Source organism: Carassius carassius, chromosome 38, assembly GCF_963082965.1.
Source record: "Carassius carassius chromosome 38, fCarCar2.1, whole genome shotgun sequence".
NCBI classification, from domain to species: Eukaryota; Metazoa; Chordata; class Actinopteri; order Cypriniformes; family Cyprinidae; genus Carassius; species Carassius carassius.
Genome location: NC_081792.1, coordinates 28,044,394 through 28,059,297, shown reverse-complemented (window position 1 = coordinate 28,059,297; position 14,904 = coordinate 28,044,394). Strand labels below are relative to the sequence as shown.

The 14,904-nt window shown below is 34.6% G+C and overlaps 2 protein-coding genes across 2 annotated transcripts; both read right to left on the bottom strand.

Moving 5' to 3' along the window:
• Nucleotides 1-232: 232 nt before the first annotated feature.
• Nucleotides 233-9,888, bottom strand: LOC132119712 (dynein axonemal heavy chain 12-like). Its single transcript, XM_059529904.1, has 9 exons — nt 9,372-9,888; nt 9,233-9,285; nt 8,177-8,308; nt 7,928-8,086; nt 6,911-7,156; nt 3,372-3,543; nt 2,225-2,768; nt 1,997-2,150; nt 233-742 (listed from the first exon to the last, which is right to left on the bottom strand). Exons 1-9 carry the CDS (start codon nt 9,497-9,499, stop codon nt 603-605), a joined length of 1,728 nt encoding a protein of 575 aa, XP_059385887.1. The 5' UTR covers nt 9,500-9,888; the 3' UTR covers nt 233-602.
• Nucleotides 9,889-12,355: 2,467 nt separating this feature from the next.
• Nucleotides 12,356-14,542, bottom strand: LOC132119117 (small ribosomal subunit protein uS12). The gene is made up of 4 exons (XM_059528866.1): nt 14,412-14,542; nt 12,830-12,989; nt 12,635-12,755; nt 12,356-12,552 (listed from the first exon to the last, which is right to left on the bottom strand). The coding sequence occupies exons 1-4, from the start codon at nt 14,413-14,415 to the stop codon at nt 12,406-12,408; spliced, it is 432 nt and encodes a 143-aa protein (XP_059384849.1). The 5' UTR covers nt 14,416-14,542; the 3' UTR covers nt 12,356-12,405.
• Between the last annotated feature and the right edge of the window lie 362 nt (nt 14,543-14,904).

Below are 14,904 nucleotides of genomic sequence, written 5' to 3'. Positions count from 1 at the left end.
ATTTCATGAGACAATCTGTTAAATAATTTCTTACTTATTATAATTTAATCTTAAAAACTACATGCATAAAAACTTTTGCCTCCTAAAAGTTATCTCTATATAGATAAAAAACTTTTTACACAGATGTACTTTCTAAAAAAAACTCTTTTCTTCATGAACAAATGCATTAATGGCTCTTATTTTTTTTTAAACAAATATTTATTTATTTGAAAAAAAAAAAAAAAAAAAAGTATTATTGAGTTCTATAACTCTGGTTCTATATATATTTGCTAACATTTGTTAACATTAAGACTTTGTTCATATTTCATATTAATGGTATTTAAATAATATGCACATAATTATGGACAATAAGTCTATTATGGAGTGTCCATTAGCTCTAAAAGTGTTTTTTTTAAATGCATTTAGCAGACACTTTTGTCCAAAGCGACTCACAGTGCATTAAGGCTAACAATTTTACCTAGCGTGTTCCCTGGGAATCGAATCCACAACCTTGTGCTTGCTAACGCAATGCTCTACCAGTTGAGCTACAGGAACACTGTAACACTGAACACTGTGTTTCTCCAGGTGCATGCTCTGCTTCATTGCTTCTGAGCGTAGATATCCTATTCTTTGTAAAGGATGTATTGCTTTAGCCGGTCTGGTAATGGAAGGAAGCTCATGAAGATCGGAGCTCTCAAACGCAACCGACCCAAACAAGCCCTGATCTTCAGCCGACAGAGATGCTGCAGACAGCGGACGTTCTCTGCAAAGAAACAAAACGTCAAATTTGAAAGCATGACATGAGCAGAGAAAAAGCAGTTTCACAGCACAGTTAATATTTTGCACAGGGGTGTAGGTTTGATATTGGCATTGGTGGGAACATAATAGCAGACAACAGAGATTTAATTGTTTGGTCAAAATTATTCTCTACTAACAAGTCTCTCTTAGTCTCTACTAAACTCCACACACTTCATAACAAGTGATGTCTGACTTTGGAAAATATAGTTCTCTCCTTCAAATTTCATTTTTAATATGAAGAGGTCAAACAAGAGACTATTGAGTTCATTCAAATTTCACCAAAAGCTTCTTGATGTAATTATAATAGAAGTCAGACAGAGTTAGTTTGAGGAAGATTCGTTAACTTGTTTAACAATGAGAAACTTTGATCAGACTTTTCTTTCTGTTTTAAAGATGTTTTCTTTGGACTGTTAGACTAATAAGAGAATATGGGAAAATATAACTTAATTTGTGTTTCCTGCTAACTATATTTCACACACAAGATAATTAAAATAATAGTAATAATCAACATTTAAAATCAACACATTTAAAACAAAAAAAATACAGTATAATATAATTAATATTAATTATTTTTATAATTATTATTATATAAATTGTTATTGTACAAACATAGATTCTTTTTCATCTTTTTTCACTGCGTTACAATATTTTTTATTTGAATCACCAGTAAAAAAAACATACAATACTAATATAAATTATTATAAATAATCAATTATAAATTATATTTAATAGTGATATAAAAAATGTATAATAATAAGTTTAATGTAAATGTAAATGATTATCAACAATTAATATTATTATATAAAAAGTTTATAAGTAGTATAAATGATATAAACACTTATAAAATTATAAAACTTATTTAAACAGAAACCTTAAAATTTGCATTACTTTTATATTTTAATGTAATTTTCACTGCGCAACATTTTTTATTTATTTAAATCAGCAGTAAAAAAAACTATATATTTACAATGTATACAAATACAATAACATGTAAACAATTCACAGCAATTACTATTATTATTAATAATAATATCAATATTATATTATAATATTACATGTGTTAATGTACAAATCAAATTTTGAAGTAATTTCATTTTTAAGTATTTTTTCATATATACAAATTTTATGAAAGTGTCAACAATTTACAGTGAATGCTATTATTATTAATATCAATAATAGATGAATAACAATAACGAATCCCTATTGTTTTTGAACAAACCTTGAATTTGGCAGATTTCAGGCCACTGTGTCTGCTCCATGAGCACAGCCTTCAGTTTGGAGCAAAAGGTCACATGATCGACGTAATCCAGCATGATGTGAACCATGTTTCCTGAGAGATGCTTGAGCCACGAGACAGAGATGACCTCGCAGAACTACAGCGAGAGGAAAAGAGAGCTCAAGAATCACGCTAAAAACATCGAACGCCAGACGTCAGACGTGAACTCACCAGCGTGTCTTTAATGACGGTGTCACTCCAGCCCTCGTATCCGTGCGGGACGTGCGATCCCTCCCCGTATGGACAGTCAAAGCATCGCTCCACGTCATAACCGTAATTACACAGCATCCGGAGCACCACCTCGTCCTTCAGCGCGTACTGTAAGGCCGAAGGGAAGTGCGTGGTGTTCACTCTGCAGTAGTAATTGACGTTGGCTCCGTAGCGAAGCAGCAGGTTGATCAGCTCGTAGTTTCCCAGCCGCAGCGCCACCTGCAGGCACTTGACGGGATCCTGGTTTGGCATCGCCCCGGCCTCCAGCAGGACTCGGGTGGAGGCGATGTCATCATTTGAGACGGCGAAGTAGAGGGCGGACTGGCGCTTGTCGTCATAGCTGCGACGCACCCATGGGTGCAGCATGAAGTTAGGGTCATAACCAGCCTTCAGCAGCATCTCCAAACACTGTGTGTGTCCACCGGCCGCCGCCGAGTGAAGAGGACTGATCCCACTGTCATCCACCGCATCCAACGACGTCTCCGGGATCAGCAGAGCCAGGGCCCTGCGGACAGGACGGGAAGAGATAATATAGTCAACTAAAACCATAAAACATTCCGTTACTTTAAATAACATAAACATTCGATAAAATCACAATTATAAAACGCATAGTTCCGGTCCTTCACTGCAAAAAAAAAGAAATTACACAATAAAATACCGTATTTCATTAACGGATCTAATGTTCTAACGTTAATAAACCAACATATTGAAGTACTGATATCTGTTTTGAACCATTGTAATGCACTGATAACTACCAAAAACTGGTGGTGATGAGAAACTAACATAAGCTCATCACTAACAGCTCTTCCAAAAAACTGAGAAGGGAAATCTATAGAGAGAGAGACAGAGCGAGAGAGAGAGAGAGAGAGAGAGAGACAGAGAGAGAGAGAGAGAGACAGAGAGAGAGATAGAGAGAGACAGAGACGGAGAGAGACAGAGAGAGAGAGACAGAGAGAGAGAGGGTGCACAGTGTCATTCATACAAACACTAAACACATACTGAAATAATGCAATAAACATGAATTTAAACCCTTAAACCTTAAGTTTAAGTCTGGAGTAAATCAAAGGAAATTAATTGCATGAACAGTCATCCAGTATGTCGTACTAACTTGACGTGTCCGCGGTGGGCCACTCTGTGGATGGGCAGGTGTCCCGTGTGTTTGGGGATGTTAGCATCAGCGCCGTACTCCAGCAGTAATGAGATGACGTCAGGGTTTCCTGAAGCAGATGCCTCAAACAATATTGATGCACAATCCTGAGCTTGAGACTCCACATCAGCACCTGAACACAACAGAAACCACAGATCCAGAGCCCAGACAACAGATCAAACACATTACTCTTATTTTAGAATCATTAAAACAAATGCTCTTATAGTTGTTATTAATATTGCAAATTAGATCATTTTTATTTTTCTCCATTTTAATTTTAGTCCGAGCTTTATTACATTTTTTTATTTCTTTCTGTTTTAACTATTCTTAATAATGTTAAAAAAATAATAGTACTATATGAAGTATTACATAATGCATATCATTGTTATTGATTAAGTAAATTGTTTTTGAACAACTCTTCTTGCGTTTTTGCAATTTTTATTAGTTCATTAGTTTGTTTTTAAAATATGCATATATAAACTTTATTAAGTGTAATTTTAGGTTTTAGGTATTAAATTCTTGTTTATACAATATAAATAAAATAATGCATTAAAATGCATGACAAACAACCAATTTTAGATTAGGAATCATTATTATTATAATGCATTTTATGATGCAAGTTTTATCCAACACACCTATGAATGACTTGGTGATAATGCTTTTATTAAGGCATTTATAAATGTTAAAAGGTTTTTTATTTTTAGGGCCCGAGCACTGCAGTGCGAGGACCCTATTGGAATTGCTTCGTTTCTTCTTCTTCTTCTCCAAAATTAATCGCATTTTTGAGGGCCTCAACATGCTCCAAAACTCACGAAACTTTGCACACGCATCAGGACTGGCGAAAATTTACATCTGATATAGGTTTCAGAAGTGGGTGTGGCAAAATGGCTCGATAGCGCCACCTGTTATATTTCAACGGAGTGCGCCTCGAACTACGTTTCACGTACATGCATGAAAATCGGTACACACATGTAGCACACCATTATCTACAAAAAAGTATCTTGGTACAAAATCCAAAACCCAACAGGAAGTAAGTTATTTTTAATTTCCTGTACGATTTTTGTGCAGTTTTTGCCATTACCATGCCTCGTACTTTGACGAACTCCTCCTACAGTTTTAATCGGATTGTCTTCAAATTTAGTGAGGGTCATCATAAGACCTTTGTGATGTTAAATTGCAAAGGTTTTGAGTTTTCATCAAGGGGTGTGTCCCTGGCGGCCTGACAAAGTTTGATGTTTCGCCGTGAAACAGGAAGTTGCTGTAACTCAGGCAAGCAATGTCCGATCTTCCCCAAACTTCACACGTGTGATAGGTGTTCTGTCCTGAACAAACACTCATGACCAAATTCAGTTATAGTCATATGGCCACCTGCTGGTAACAGGAAGTTACATGCTAAACACTCTTATGGACTCCTAGGAACATATTAAAAAGTGTCAACAAGTGTTAAATAAGCTGGCAAAATTCTAGAAGCATAATAAAACATGCTAGCAACACTTAGCTAAGTGTTAAAGCATGCAACTATTGCATTGAATAAGGAAGTTGCTGTAACTCAGGCATACAGTGTCCAATCTTCCCCAAATTGAACAAGTTTGATAAGAGTCCTGTCCTGAACACATAAACATGCCCGTATTCAATTCTAGTCATAGCGCCACCTAATGGCAACGGGAAGTGGCATGTCTAACACTGTTGGACTCCTTGCAAAATAATAAAAAGCAACAACAAGTATTTAATAGGCTGGCAACATCCTAGAAGCATACTAAAACATGCTAGCATCACTTAGCTAAGTGTTAAAGCATGCTACTAATGCAGTGAAAAAGGAAGCTGGTGTAACTAAGGCAAGCAATGTCCGATCTTCCCAAAACTTCACACGTGTGATAGGTGTTTTGTTCTGAACAAACACCCATAACCAAATTCAGCTATAGTCATAGCGCCACCTGCTGGTAACAGGAAGTGACAAGGTTAACACTGTTATGGACTCCTAGGAACAAATTAAAAAGTGTCAAAAAGTGTTAAATAGGCTGGCAAAATTCTAGAAGCATAATAAAACATGCTAGCAACACTTAGCTAAGTGCTAAAGCATGCTACTAAGGCAGTGAAAAAAGGAAATTGCTGTAACTCAGGCTAGCAGCATCTGATCTGCCCCAAACTTCACACATTTGACAAAAGTCCTGTACTGAACACATCAACATAACCGTATTCGGTTATAGTCATAGCACCACCTGCTGGCAACAGGAAGTGTCATGTTTAACACTTATGCACAATTTCAACACATTAAAATATGCCATTGTGTGCTAATCATGCTAGAAATATTCTCAAACATTCTAGCAACACTTGCTATGTGCTAAAGGATGCTATTAATATTATGAAACAGGAAGTTGTTGTAACTCATGCATACCCAGCTTCACATGTTTTATAAGAGTCCTGGCCTGAACACAACTAAAGGCCAAAATTCAACTATAACTATAGCGCCACCTGCTGGCAACAGGAAATGACTTATTTTATACTAACTTAAACATGAGATGTCTGATCTGCCCGAAACTTTGCATGTTTGGGAAGAGTCCTGGCCTGAAGACATTAACATGCCGATATTTAGTTGTAATCATAGCGCCACCTGTTGGCAGCAGGAAATTTGGCACAAATATTTACTATTTTATAAGCATATGGCCCAACGTTCACTGTTCCTCCTATGGGCACCGGGTGGTGGTGAGCCCGGGTGCGAGGCCCTTTCATCGCTGCTTGCAGCTTTAATTTTATTTTATTTTTTTAAAGAAATGCTGTTAAACTGTCTATTCATTCCTATGACATGGAAGACTTGCGCTTTTGCCATTTTTATTAGTTTTTGTTTTTAAAATATGCATATATACATTTTATTAAAGTGTAATTTTAGGTTTTAGTTATTTTAGTATAAATGAAGTTCAATTAAATTCTTGTTTATATATTATAAATAAAATAATACATTAAAATGCATGACAAACAACCAATTTTAGATGTAACATGGAATCATTATTATTATTATTATAATGCATTTTAAGTTAGGTTACAATTATTTAACTTCTGTAATGCAAGTTTTATCCAACACACACCTATGCATGATTTGGTGATAATGCTTTTATTAAGGCATTTATAATGTTAAAGGTTTTTTTTCTCTCTCTCAAATAAATGCTGTTAAACTGTCTATTCATTCCTATGACAATTCTTGTTTATATATTATAAATAAAATAATGCATTAAAACACTTGACAAACAACCAAGGCATTTAAGTCAGAATCATTATTATTTTTAATCATAATAATTTTTTATCATTATTAATCTGTGAGTATTATAATGATTTTAACTTTGGTTACTGTTATTAACTTTTGGCAACTAGCTGAAATACAAAACAAAAAGTGAAAGTTTTTCTATATTTAATTTTATTTCGGGTAATGTTTATTCTGTTTCTTTGGTTTTAATTGGATTTTCGTCACTGTAATAACCCTGGGCTGCGTATGGATTTCTCCTGACCTCTCCGGAGAAGCGTTCGGGTGATCTCCAGGTGTCCGGCCTGTGCAGCTAAAGCTAACGGCGTCAATCCGTAGGAGCTTCTGGGGTCGGGATGAGCTCCGTACTTCAGCAGCAGATCCACGAAATCCGTCAGGCCGAGCCGGGCGGCTTCATGCAGGGCTGTCCTGCAGTTCGCTCCCTCCTGGTTAACTCTGGCACTGAAGTTTAGCAGGAGCTTCGTCATGTCGTAGTGGTTGTTTCTTATTGCTGAGGGAATAAAACCATTTGGTCAGGAAGAATAAAGACAGAATCCAACTAAACTGAAATATCTCCTTTTAAACAGCAAGGTCTTTCTTCATTTTTTGGTTGCTAGTGATGTCCATTTACATTACAACTGCTGTAATATCAATAAATCACGAAATGTTTGTATTCTGTAGGGTGAAAGTTGAATTTTTTGTTTTAGAATAAACTTTTTATTGAGAATCCTTCTATATAATTGCAACAATGTTTACATTTTTAATTCAAATAAAGTAGGTTTATTCTGAATACAGATTTTATTTAACATGAACAGTTTAGTTTGTTTAAAAGAATACACATTTTATTCTGTTTTAAGAAAATTATATGTCCCCAAGTTTTTAGGACAGAAGGCGATTTTATTATTGATTTTCATAACTGAATTGCTGACAATTTCATGTGTCCCACTTTATTAGTCTGCGATGTTATGTTATTAACCTGCAGATTTTACATATGTTAATCTAAAATTTAGTATTTAGATTAACTTTATGTGCTTGACTAACTAAAACTGAAAATGTCTTTTTGTTTAATTTAAAGTTTAAAACATTAAATGTCTTTTTTGAAATCTTAAAATGCAAAGTTAAAAAAAAAATTATGAAAATACTTCAAATTTTCAAAGTATTCAAATCTTAATGGCTAGACATAAGCATCAGGGTTTGATTTAAATTAATTAGAAAAAAATACAAAGCAATATATTTCGTTATTTAAAAACTAGTGGAAGAATGACCCATGGTCTTTTCTGACCTACAACGAGAGGCGAGTCTTCCTCCTTATCCAAGGTGTCCAGACTGCTGCCATGCTCCAGCAGGAAACAGGCGTTGTCCAAAAGCCCTTTCTCCACCGCTAAGAAGAGACACGTCTTACCCTGATGAGTCTTTCTGTGCTTGGCATCCTCAGGAGAGGCTGATGAACAGATGAAATCACAGTCACTGCAGTCTTGCCACATGAGATCAACAATGATGAGGAGAAACAATGAGGATCTTCATGACAGACCTGTAAATGTGATCTCAAGGATGTTCTGGTTGTTTTGTATGGCAGCCTCATGTAAAGGGATGAATCCTGTGTCATCCTCTTCAGAGAACACTTGCTGATGGACAGTCAGCTTACGGAGGGACTTTTCATCACCTGATAACACATCCACAGATGACATGAGCAAACAGATGCTACTTAACTATAGCTGAAGCAGCTGAGTTATACTGATGAACTTCATATGCTGAATTATAGTTCAACTGCGAGACCAGCACTTAACTAAAATAAACCAGAAACCTTGAACAACATGAAATGAATGAAGTGTTTTTAGAAGGGACTGCTAAAAATGATAATGATAATCATTGCAATTAATAATATATTCATGTGAATCTCATGAAACATATCTAGGTCATATTTTACCCATATAAATAAAATAAAAAATATGTTATATTTTTCTTAAAGAAAATTATAATTTTGGAAAAAGTTTTTTTTAAGGACACATTGTAGAATTTGTTGTACTACTTTAATTTCATCTAATTTAAATTAAAATGTAAACATTTATTCTAGTATTTTTAATCACCATTTAATCACTATTAAGAAAATTTAAATATGCATATTAAATAAAATAAGTAAATCTGAATGCATTACAAATAGTATCAGGGGAATTAGGCTTCATTCATTGTAATTTTCAAATGAAATAAAAAATATTGTTACCATTCTAAAAATTGCATCACTTTAAGAAAACAATTATGGAAGTATTTGTTTTGATTTGATCTGATTTTAATTAAAAAAATAACAAAAAACATAATTTTCTTTTATAAATTGCAGAACAAGTAACTGTAATAATCTCCATTAAGAACATAAGAAAAATTTTAACATTAATATAATAACAATAAGAAGAAGAAGAAGAAATCTAAATGCATTGCACTGAGAAAATGGATGAAAATTTTCATATATGTAATGAAAATATTGATTAAAAATCCACATATCAATAAAATATACAAGTTTAAAAACTTAAGAGTCCTGAAACAACATAAAAACATATTTTTGCCTCTGTTTCTGTCATTGTGTGATTCATACCATGCTTTATTGCATTGAATATCTTCTCTCTCTCAGGAGTGATCTGAATGATCCTACAGACAAAAATACAGAATATTTCATTCAAGTAGCAGCAGCAGAAATGAATCTAAACGTACTGAAAGTGTGAAGCGTCTCTGACCTGCAGGATTCACCGGAGGAAGAGCTCGTGATCTCTGCTTGTTTGTGGCGCTGCTTGAGACTCTGCTCGATCATGAGTTGAGTCTCCACATCCTCGTCCAAACCCCCTCCAGATGACTCCAGATCCATCACACTGTCCTAGTGGATACTGATCACAAACAAATCTTTTAGAAACAGGGTGCATGCCAACTATCTGACTGTCACGTGACGGCAAACTGTAAATAACACCACGTGCAGTTCTAAAAGCGAACGCCAGAAAATAAACATGTTGTTTAAATGCTTTAATCTAAGATAATGTTTATCAAAGTTGGTCAATATTCATTCAGTTTGCATGTCTGAATAAACATGGAAAGTAACCAAACCCGCTTTCAGATCTACATCAACTTTCTTTAGCTGTGCATTCAGAATTACGAAACCCTAAAGTGTCATTTTATCCAAAATATACGGCATTTTATTTCCACGTTACCTTTTTCTGACGGCAATTGCTGTTGTTGTGTTCTTAGTGGGTTTGGGGGGCATCGCATTGACTGCATACAAGGCTATTTATGTCCCAGGTCTTCTATAAATACCTGAGGTATCATGCGACACAGAAAGACACTTCAGAGGACCCAGACTTCATATGACCCTCACACACTCACACACTGTCAATATGCAATAAAAAAAGTAACTTTTGACATCAACAAGACATCATTGTTGCATTACATTTACATTTAGTCGTTCAGCAGATGCTTTTATCCAAAGCGACTAACAAATGAGGTCAACAGAAGCAATCAAAACCAACTAAAGGGCAACGATATGCATTAAAATCATATTGTTTCTGGGATCGTTGCAGTGTTATACGTTCTATGCATGCAGGAATTTTGAAATTTATAAAAATCTCTCACAGGGTTACGAGGTCATTCAATTTGAGAACAGAAACACACTGATGATTGCATACACGAGTCAGACATGTGATAGCACACTAATGTATAAGAGAAAACTGCCTTAACACACATAGCACTTCAGGTTTGGGGTTAAGAAGAATGAAACCAGCCTCTGGCTGCTGAGAGGTGATTCTAGGCCAGGATGGGCTTGACACCAATCTGACAAAACATATTTCATCACTTCATATCTCACCTTATGTGTTCCTGTCCTAATCTGCCCAGAATCCCCTTACATTGAGCTATTTCATTTGTCTTTTTGTAAGGTGCTTTGTCTCAGTCTTTAATCTCCTTTAGAAGTGTCTAGGCTGGATCTTGTTTCGAAACAGAGAAGCATCTGCATCTGCTAATAACATTAATGTAATGTATAATATGAATATATATAACATTAATCTTGAATTCACTTGCATTAGTGCATCTCACTCCAGACTTCTCAAGGTTTATCTTTAAATTATATTGATTGTATTAATGAAACATTCATTGTTTGTTGTGGGAAGGCTGGAATGGAAGAAATACAGAGGCATTTGAATCCATATATATTCAAAAGCAGCCACTTAGAGATCAATAAACCTGAGCTTACTCAGTTAATCAATGACAACTACAGAGCAACTATGGTGCAAATGTTCATAATTAAACAAGGCTTGGTCACTTCTTTTCATACCAAATTAAATGTTAAATTGCTTAAATTAAACTAAATGTAAACAGAATATGACAGACTGAAAAAAACAAAACAAAATAACATGAAGTGTGCTTGGTTTGATCACTTTCTTATATGCTAAATTACATTAAATTAAATATTGCAGTAATTTTGAGTGAGTTTTCATCTCAGACAAAAATAATTTTCTAATTTTGCATTAAATTATATTAAAATATGCATTGAAAAAAATGTGCTACAGAATATGACAGACAGGCTAAACAATATTAAAAGAAATGTATTTAATGCTTGGTTTGAATTAAATAAAAATTAAATTAAAGTATTTTGGTTTGAATTAATAAAATTAAATAAAATTAAATTGAATATTAATTTAGCGAGTTCTCAGACATAAATTTGATTATTTTGCATTCTTAATCCAATTTTACATCAAATAATATTCAAAAATCAAAATGTTAAATTTGTCAAATTAAAGCAGATGTAAATCACTGTAAATAGGACACACAAACTAAACAAAGTAAAATAAAATTTAGAACAAAATATAATTTAAAACTTTTTATGTAGGAAAAATGGACAAATAAACAAAATAAAATAAATTGACTAACTCTATACAGCTTGCTAACTCTCTCTTAGCCAAACTAAACACTACAGGAAAGATGTTAACAGAGTAATAATATCAGATTTCTCTCTCTGTCTTCTAACAGTAGATGTTGGAGGAATTCTGTGAAAGCATCAGTCTCAGGTGCAGTGGGATGTCTGCTCTGCCAAACCCTTGTTATATTATCCAGCACCTGCAGAGAGTGAGATTGAGCAAACAGAAGACGAGCCCAGCGCCAGCGGCTGTGAGAGTGAACATCAGCAAAAACACACAAGACTTCATACAGCAGTCTATGGAGCATCACTATATTCACTAAATATAGGGTTAATGATCCGAATAAATCCTTAAGAGCCATGCAATGTGTGTGATACAGCTGATAAAATGGGGGAAAAAAGGCATACATACATATATATATATAAAAAAATTATATAAATTATAAAATACTTTTTTTTTGGCCTCTGAAATAGGGTTATTATATTAGCTAAACTGTACTTTTTTTTTTTAAATAAAGCTACATACAGTGCTCAGCATAAATGAGTACACCCCAATACATTTGTCAGAAAACCTTTAGTTTCCTTTCAGAATCAACATTTTCTATGAGATACTATACTACAAAATACTCCCAAAAACACGACTGAACTCCCAAGAACAAAGACACGACTGTATCTGAGCCTCATTTAGTACAATATCTACATGTATTTTACCAGCCCTCGGTTTGTTAAAGACAGGAACCTGCCATGAAAACAACACATTTCTGTTCCTTCATACAGTATAACAACTAAAGTTTAAAACATTTAAGAAACACAGACGGACAGTTTTTGGAACTGAATTTTTTTTTTTTTATTGTAATTTCAACAAGAACAGTTTATGATCTGGGTCTCTCCTTTTTGCCTTTGTAAAGAGCCAGAAGAGAAACGTTGGCCACCTTCACCACCTTGAAACGAACACCGGGAATATCACCCACGGCGTGTCCCTTACGACCGAATCCTGCCACCAGAACCTCATCGTTTTCCTGTAACGGAGAGCAAAAAGGCTCTGTAGATCGAGATCCTCTTAAAATCATAAAGACGTGTAAAATCTCGCAAACTATTCACCTCAATGAAGTTCAAGCAGCCGTCGTTGGGGACGAAAGCGGTGATCTTCTTGCCGTTCTTGATCAGTTGGACCCTGACGCACTTCCTGATGGCAGAGTTGGGCTGCTTGGCTTCAACACCACTGTCAACATGACAATCAAAGTCAGTCATGCATTCCTTAGTTATTCCATATATTCATCAAACTCAGCCTCTTACACTTTCTCAAGCACGATGCCTTTGGCGTGGGACGCTCCACCGAAGGGGTTGGCCTTCAGAGCGGTGCCCAAATGGGCCTTCTTGTACTGTTTATCATGCCATTTCTGCTCGCGGCGGTGGTTCCGCAGTTTTCTAGCAGTACGCAGTCCACGACACTTGCCTGAAGGATGAAAAAGAGAAAGCTTTTTTTTTTTCAGAAATTTTGCAAATACCCAGCATCAGAAACTCCCAGCATCCTACACATTTGGACCCGTTTGAAACATCAAATAGTTTGCAATTAAAAGAAAATACGTCAAAGCTGAGAGTAACTAGAAACATTTATATGCGCTCTAAAATAGATAAGTTTCGGTATTTGTATAGACTATATATCACGATAATGAACATTCGCGATAGTTATCGCAGGGACTTCAAAATGCCTTGAATAATTTATTACAAATTATTCAGGTTTTCTTTAATGCATTTTCAGAAATTTTTTGCATCTACTGTTTAAAATGCTCAGCACCACTGTATATGGAAAGAGTGACGGACTCGTCTGGACTACAACATGCACATTGTTCAGTCACACTTTACATTAAGGCTCCATAATTTAATATTAGTTTATTCGTTAACAAACTGCCAATAATAATAAAAACATTTATTAAGTTAACATTTAATAACACTTAAAATAAAAACTTAACTATTTAAATTGACCCAAGCTAATATGAATTAACAGCTGCAAGGATAATAAATTTTGTAAAAAATTTAGCTATAGCTTAATTTTAACGTATTAGCTAAGGTTAACTAATGAGACCTTACTGTAAACGTACCTATTGTTATTTATAATTATTTTGCACTTCAACCAGAAACATTTGCTTACTTTATACATTTTTGTGTATTCCTGTAGTGTATACAAATGTCCATTTCTATTTATAATATTTAAAGTTACTAAACCAGCAAGTTTTTTTTCAATATCGCTATAATACCGTATATCGCGATTATACCTTAACAAAAACATGATAGTTATATGAACACTCTAAAATGGAAAAGAATTTACTTTGAATTTGAAACTTTGTACAACGAAAAAGTTCATATTAGAACTACAGAAGATGCTGTTAATCACTTGAGCGTCTCCTGACAGCCAACATCAAAATAAAACCATAATCACAAGCCTTGCTGGTTCTGAATAACAGTTTCAAATCATAAAAAAAAAAAAAAAAGATATTCTATAGAGGGTGTGACTAGATACAAACTAGCATTAGCCTAACATGCCTCGACTATTTTTAAAGCAGCTAAATTATAATATACAACATGCACATTTGATTAGCAATATAAAATTTGCATAACAAACGCAAAGTAGTTTAATATTTTGAGTAGGAGTCTAAATAAAGATTGTGCCAGTGTTTAATGTTCGAGCAGCCCAGGGCCACTCATCGATGCCTCCCGTTACAGAATATGAAAAAGCGACAAAAAATCGCTTCACATCAAGCTCCTCTTTGTCTAAACGTGTGCTTTAAACTTTTAACAACATGTAAACTAAGATACTTATGTGATAACACCAAGTATTTGAGTGTTTTGAGGGGTTTTATCGCCGCCTCACACGTACCCATGATCGCGTGCTCCGAGTCCGGACGGGAAAGAGCGATCACGTGACGATCTGTGCAAATGAATGCTGGAAGGACCCCGCGGGCAGCCAAAGCGAGCGCCTGTGCATAAATCAGTAATCCTCATTTGATTGAATACTAGATATTAAGAAAGGATTAGAATTTCTGCCATTTTTTCAGCCGTTTTACAGCAGAGGCTCTCAACTCTGGTCCTGGAGGATCCAGCTTTTTAATTTATTTATTTGTATGACAGAACTACCACTTTGATTTAATTAATCTGATTTACCATCATCCAAGTCAAAATATTGTATTAAAAATCTCTACTTAATTGTGATTAAAAAATGCATGTTCATTTATGATTACAATATTCATGCTGCAATATTGTACACCATAATATTTTGTGAATTAATGCAATAACCTTAATAAACTTAATGTAAGTGTCAAAATTGTTTTGTTTATACTTTGTCTAATGCTTCGTTTTTTTCGTTATTTTAT

Excerpts from the sequence above, each read along its gene's own strand:
- LOC132119117 (XM_059528866.1), bottom strand. Across the intron at positions 12,756-12,829 it reads GGCATCGTGCTTGAGAAAGT|TGGTGTTGAAGCCAAGCAGC; the intron begins GTAAGAGGCTGA and ends TCATGTTGACAG. Across the intron at positions 12,553-12,634 it reads GCTGCTTGAACTTCATTGAG|GAAAACGATGAGGTTCTGGT; the intron begins GTGAATAGTTTG and ends TCTCCGTTACAG.
- LOC132119712 (XM_059529904.1), bottom strand. The coding sequence starts at position 9,499 with ATGGATCTGGAGTCATCTGGAGGGGGTTTGGACGAGGATGTGGAGACT. Across the intron at positions 9,286-9,371 it reads TCCTCCGGTGAATCCTGCAG|GATCATTCAGATCACTCCTG; the intron begins GTCAGAGACGCT and ends TTTTGTCTGTAG. Across the intron at positions 3,544-6,910 it reads CCGAACGCTTCTCCGGAGAG|GTGCTGATGTGGAGTCTCAA; the intron begins GTCAGGAGAAAT and ends TGTTGTGTTCAG.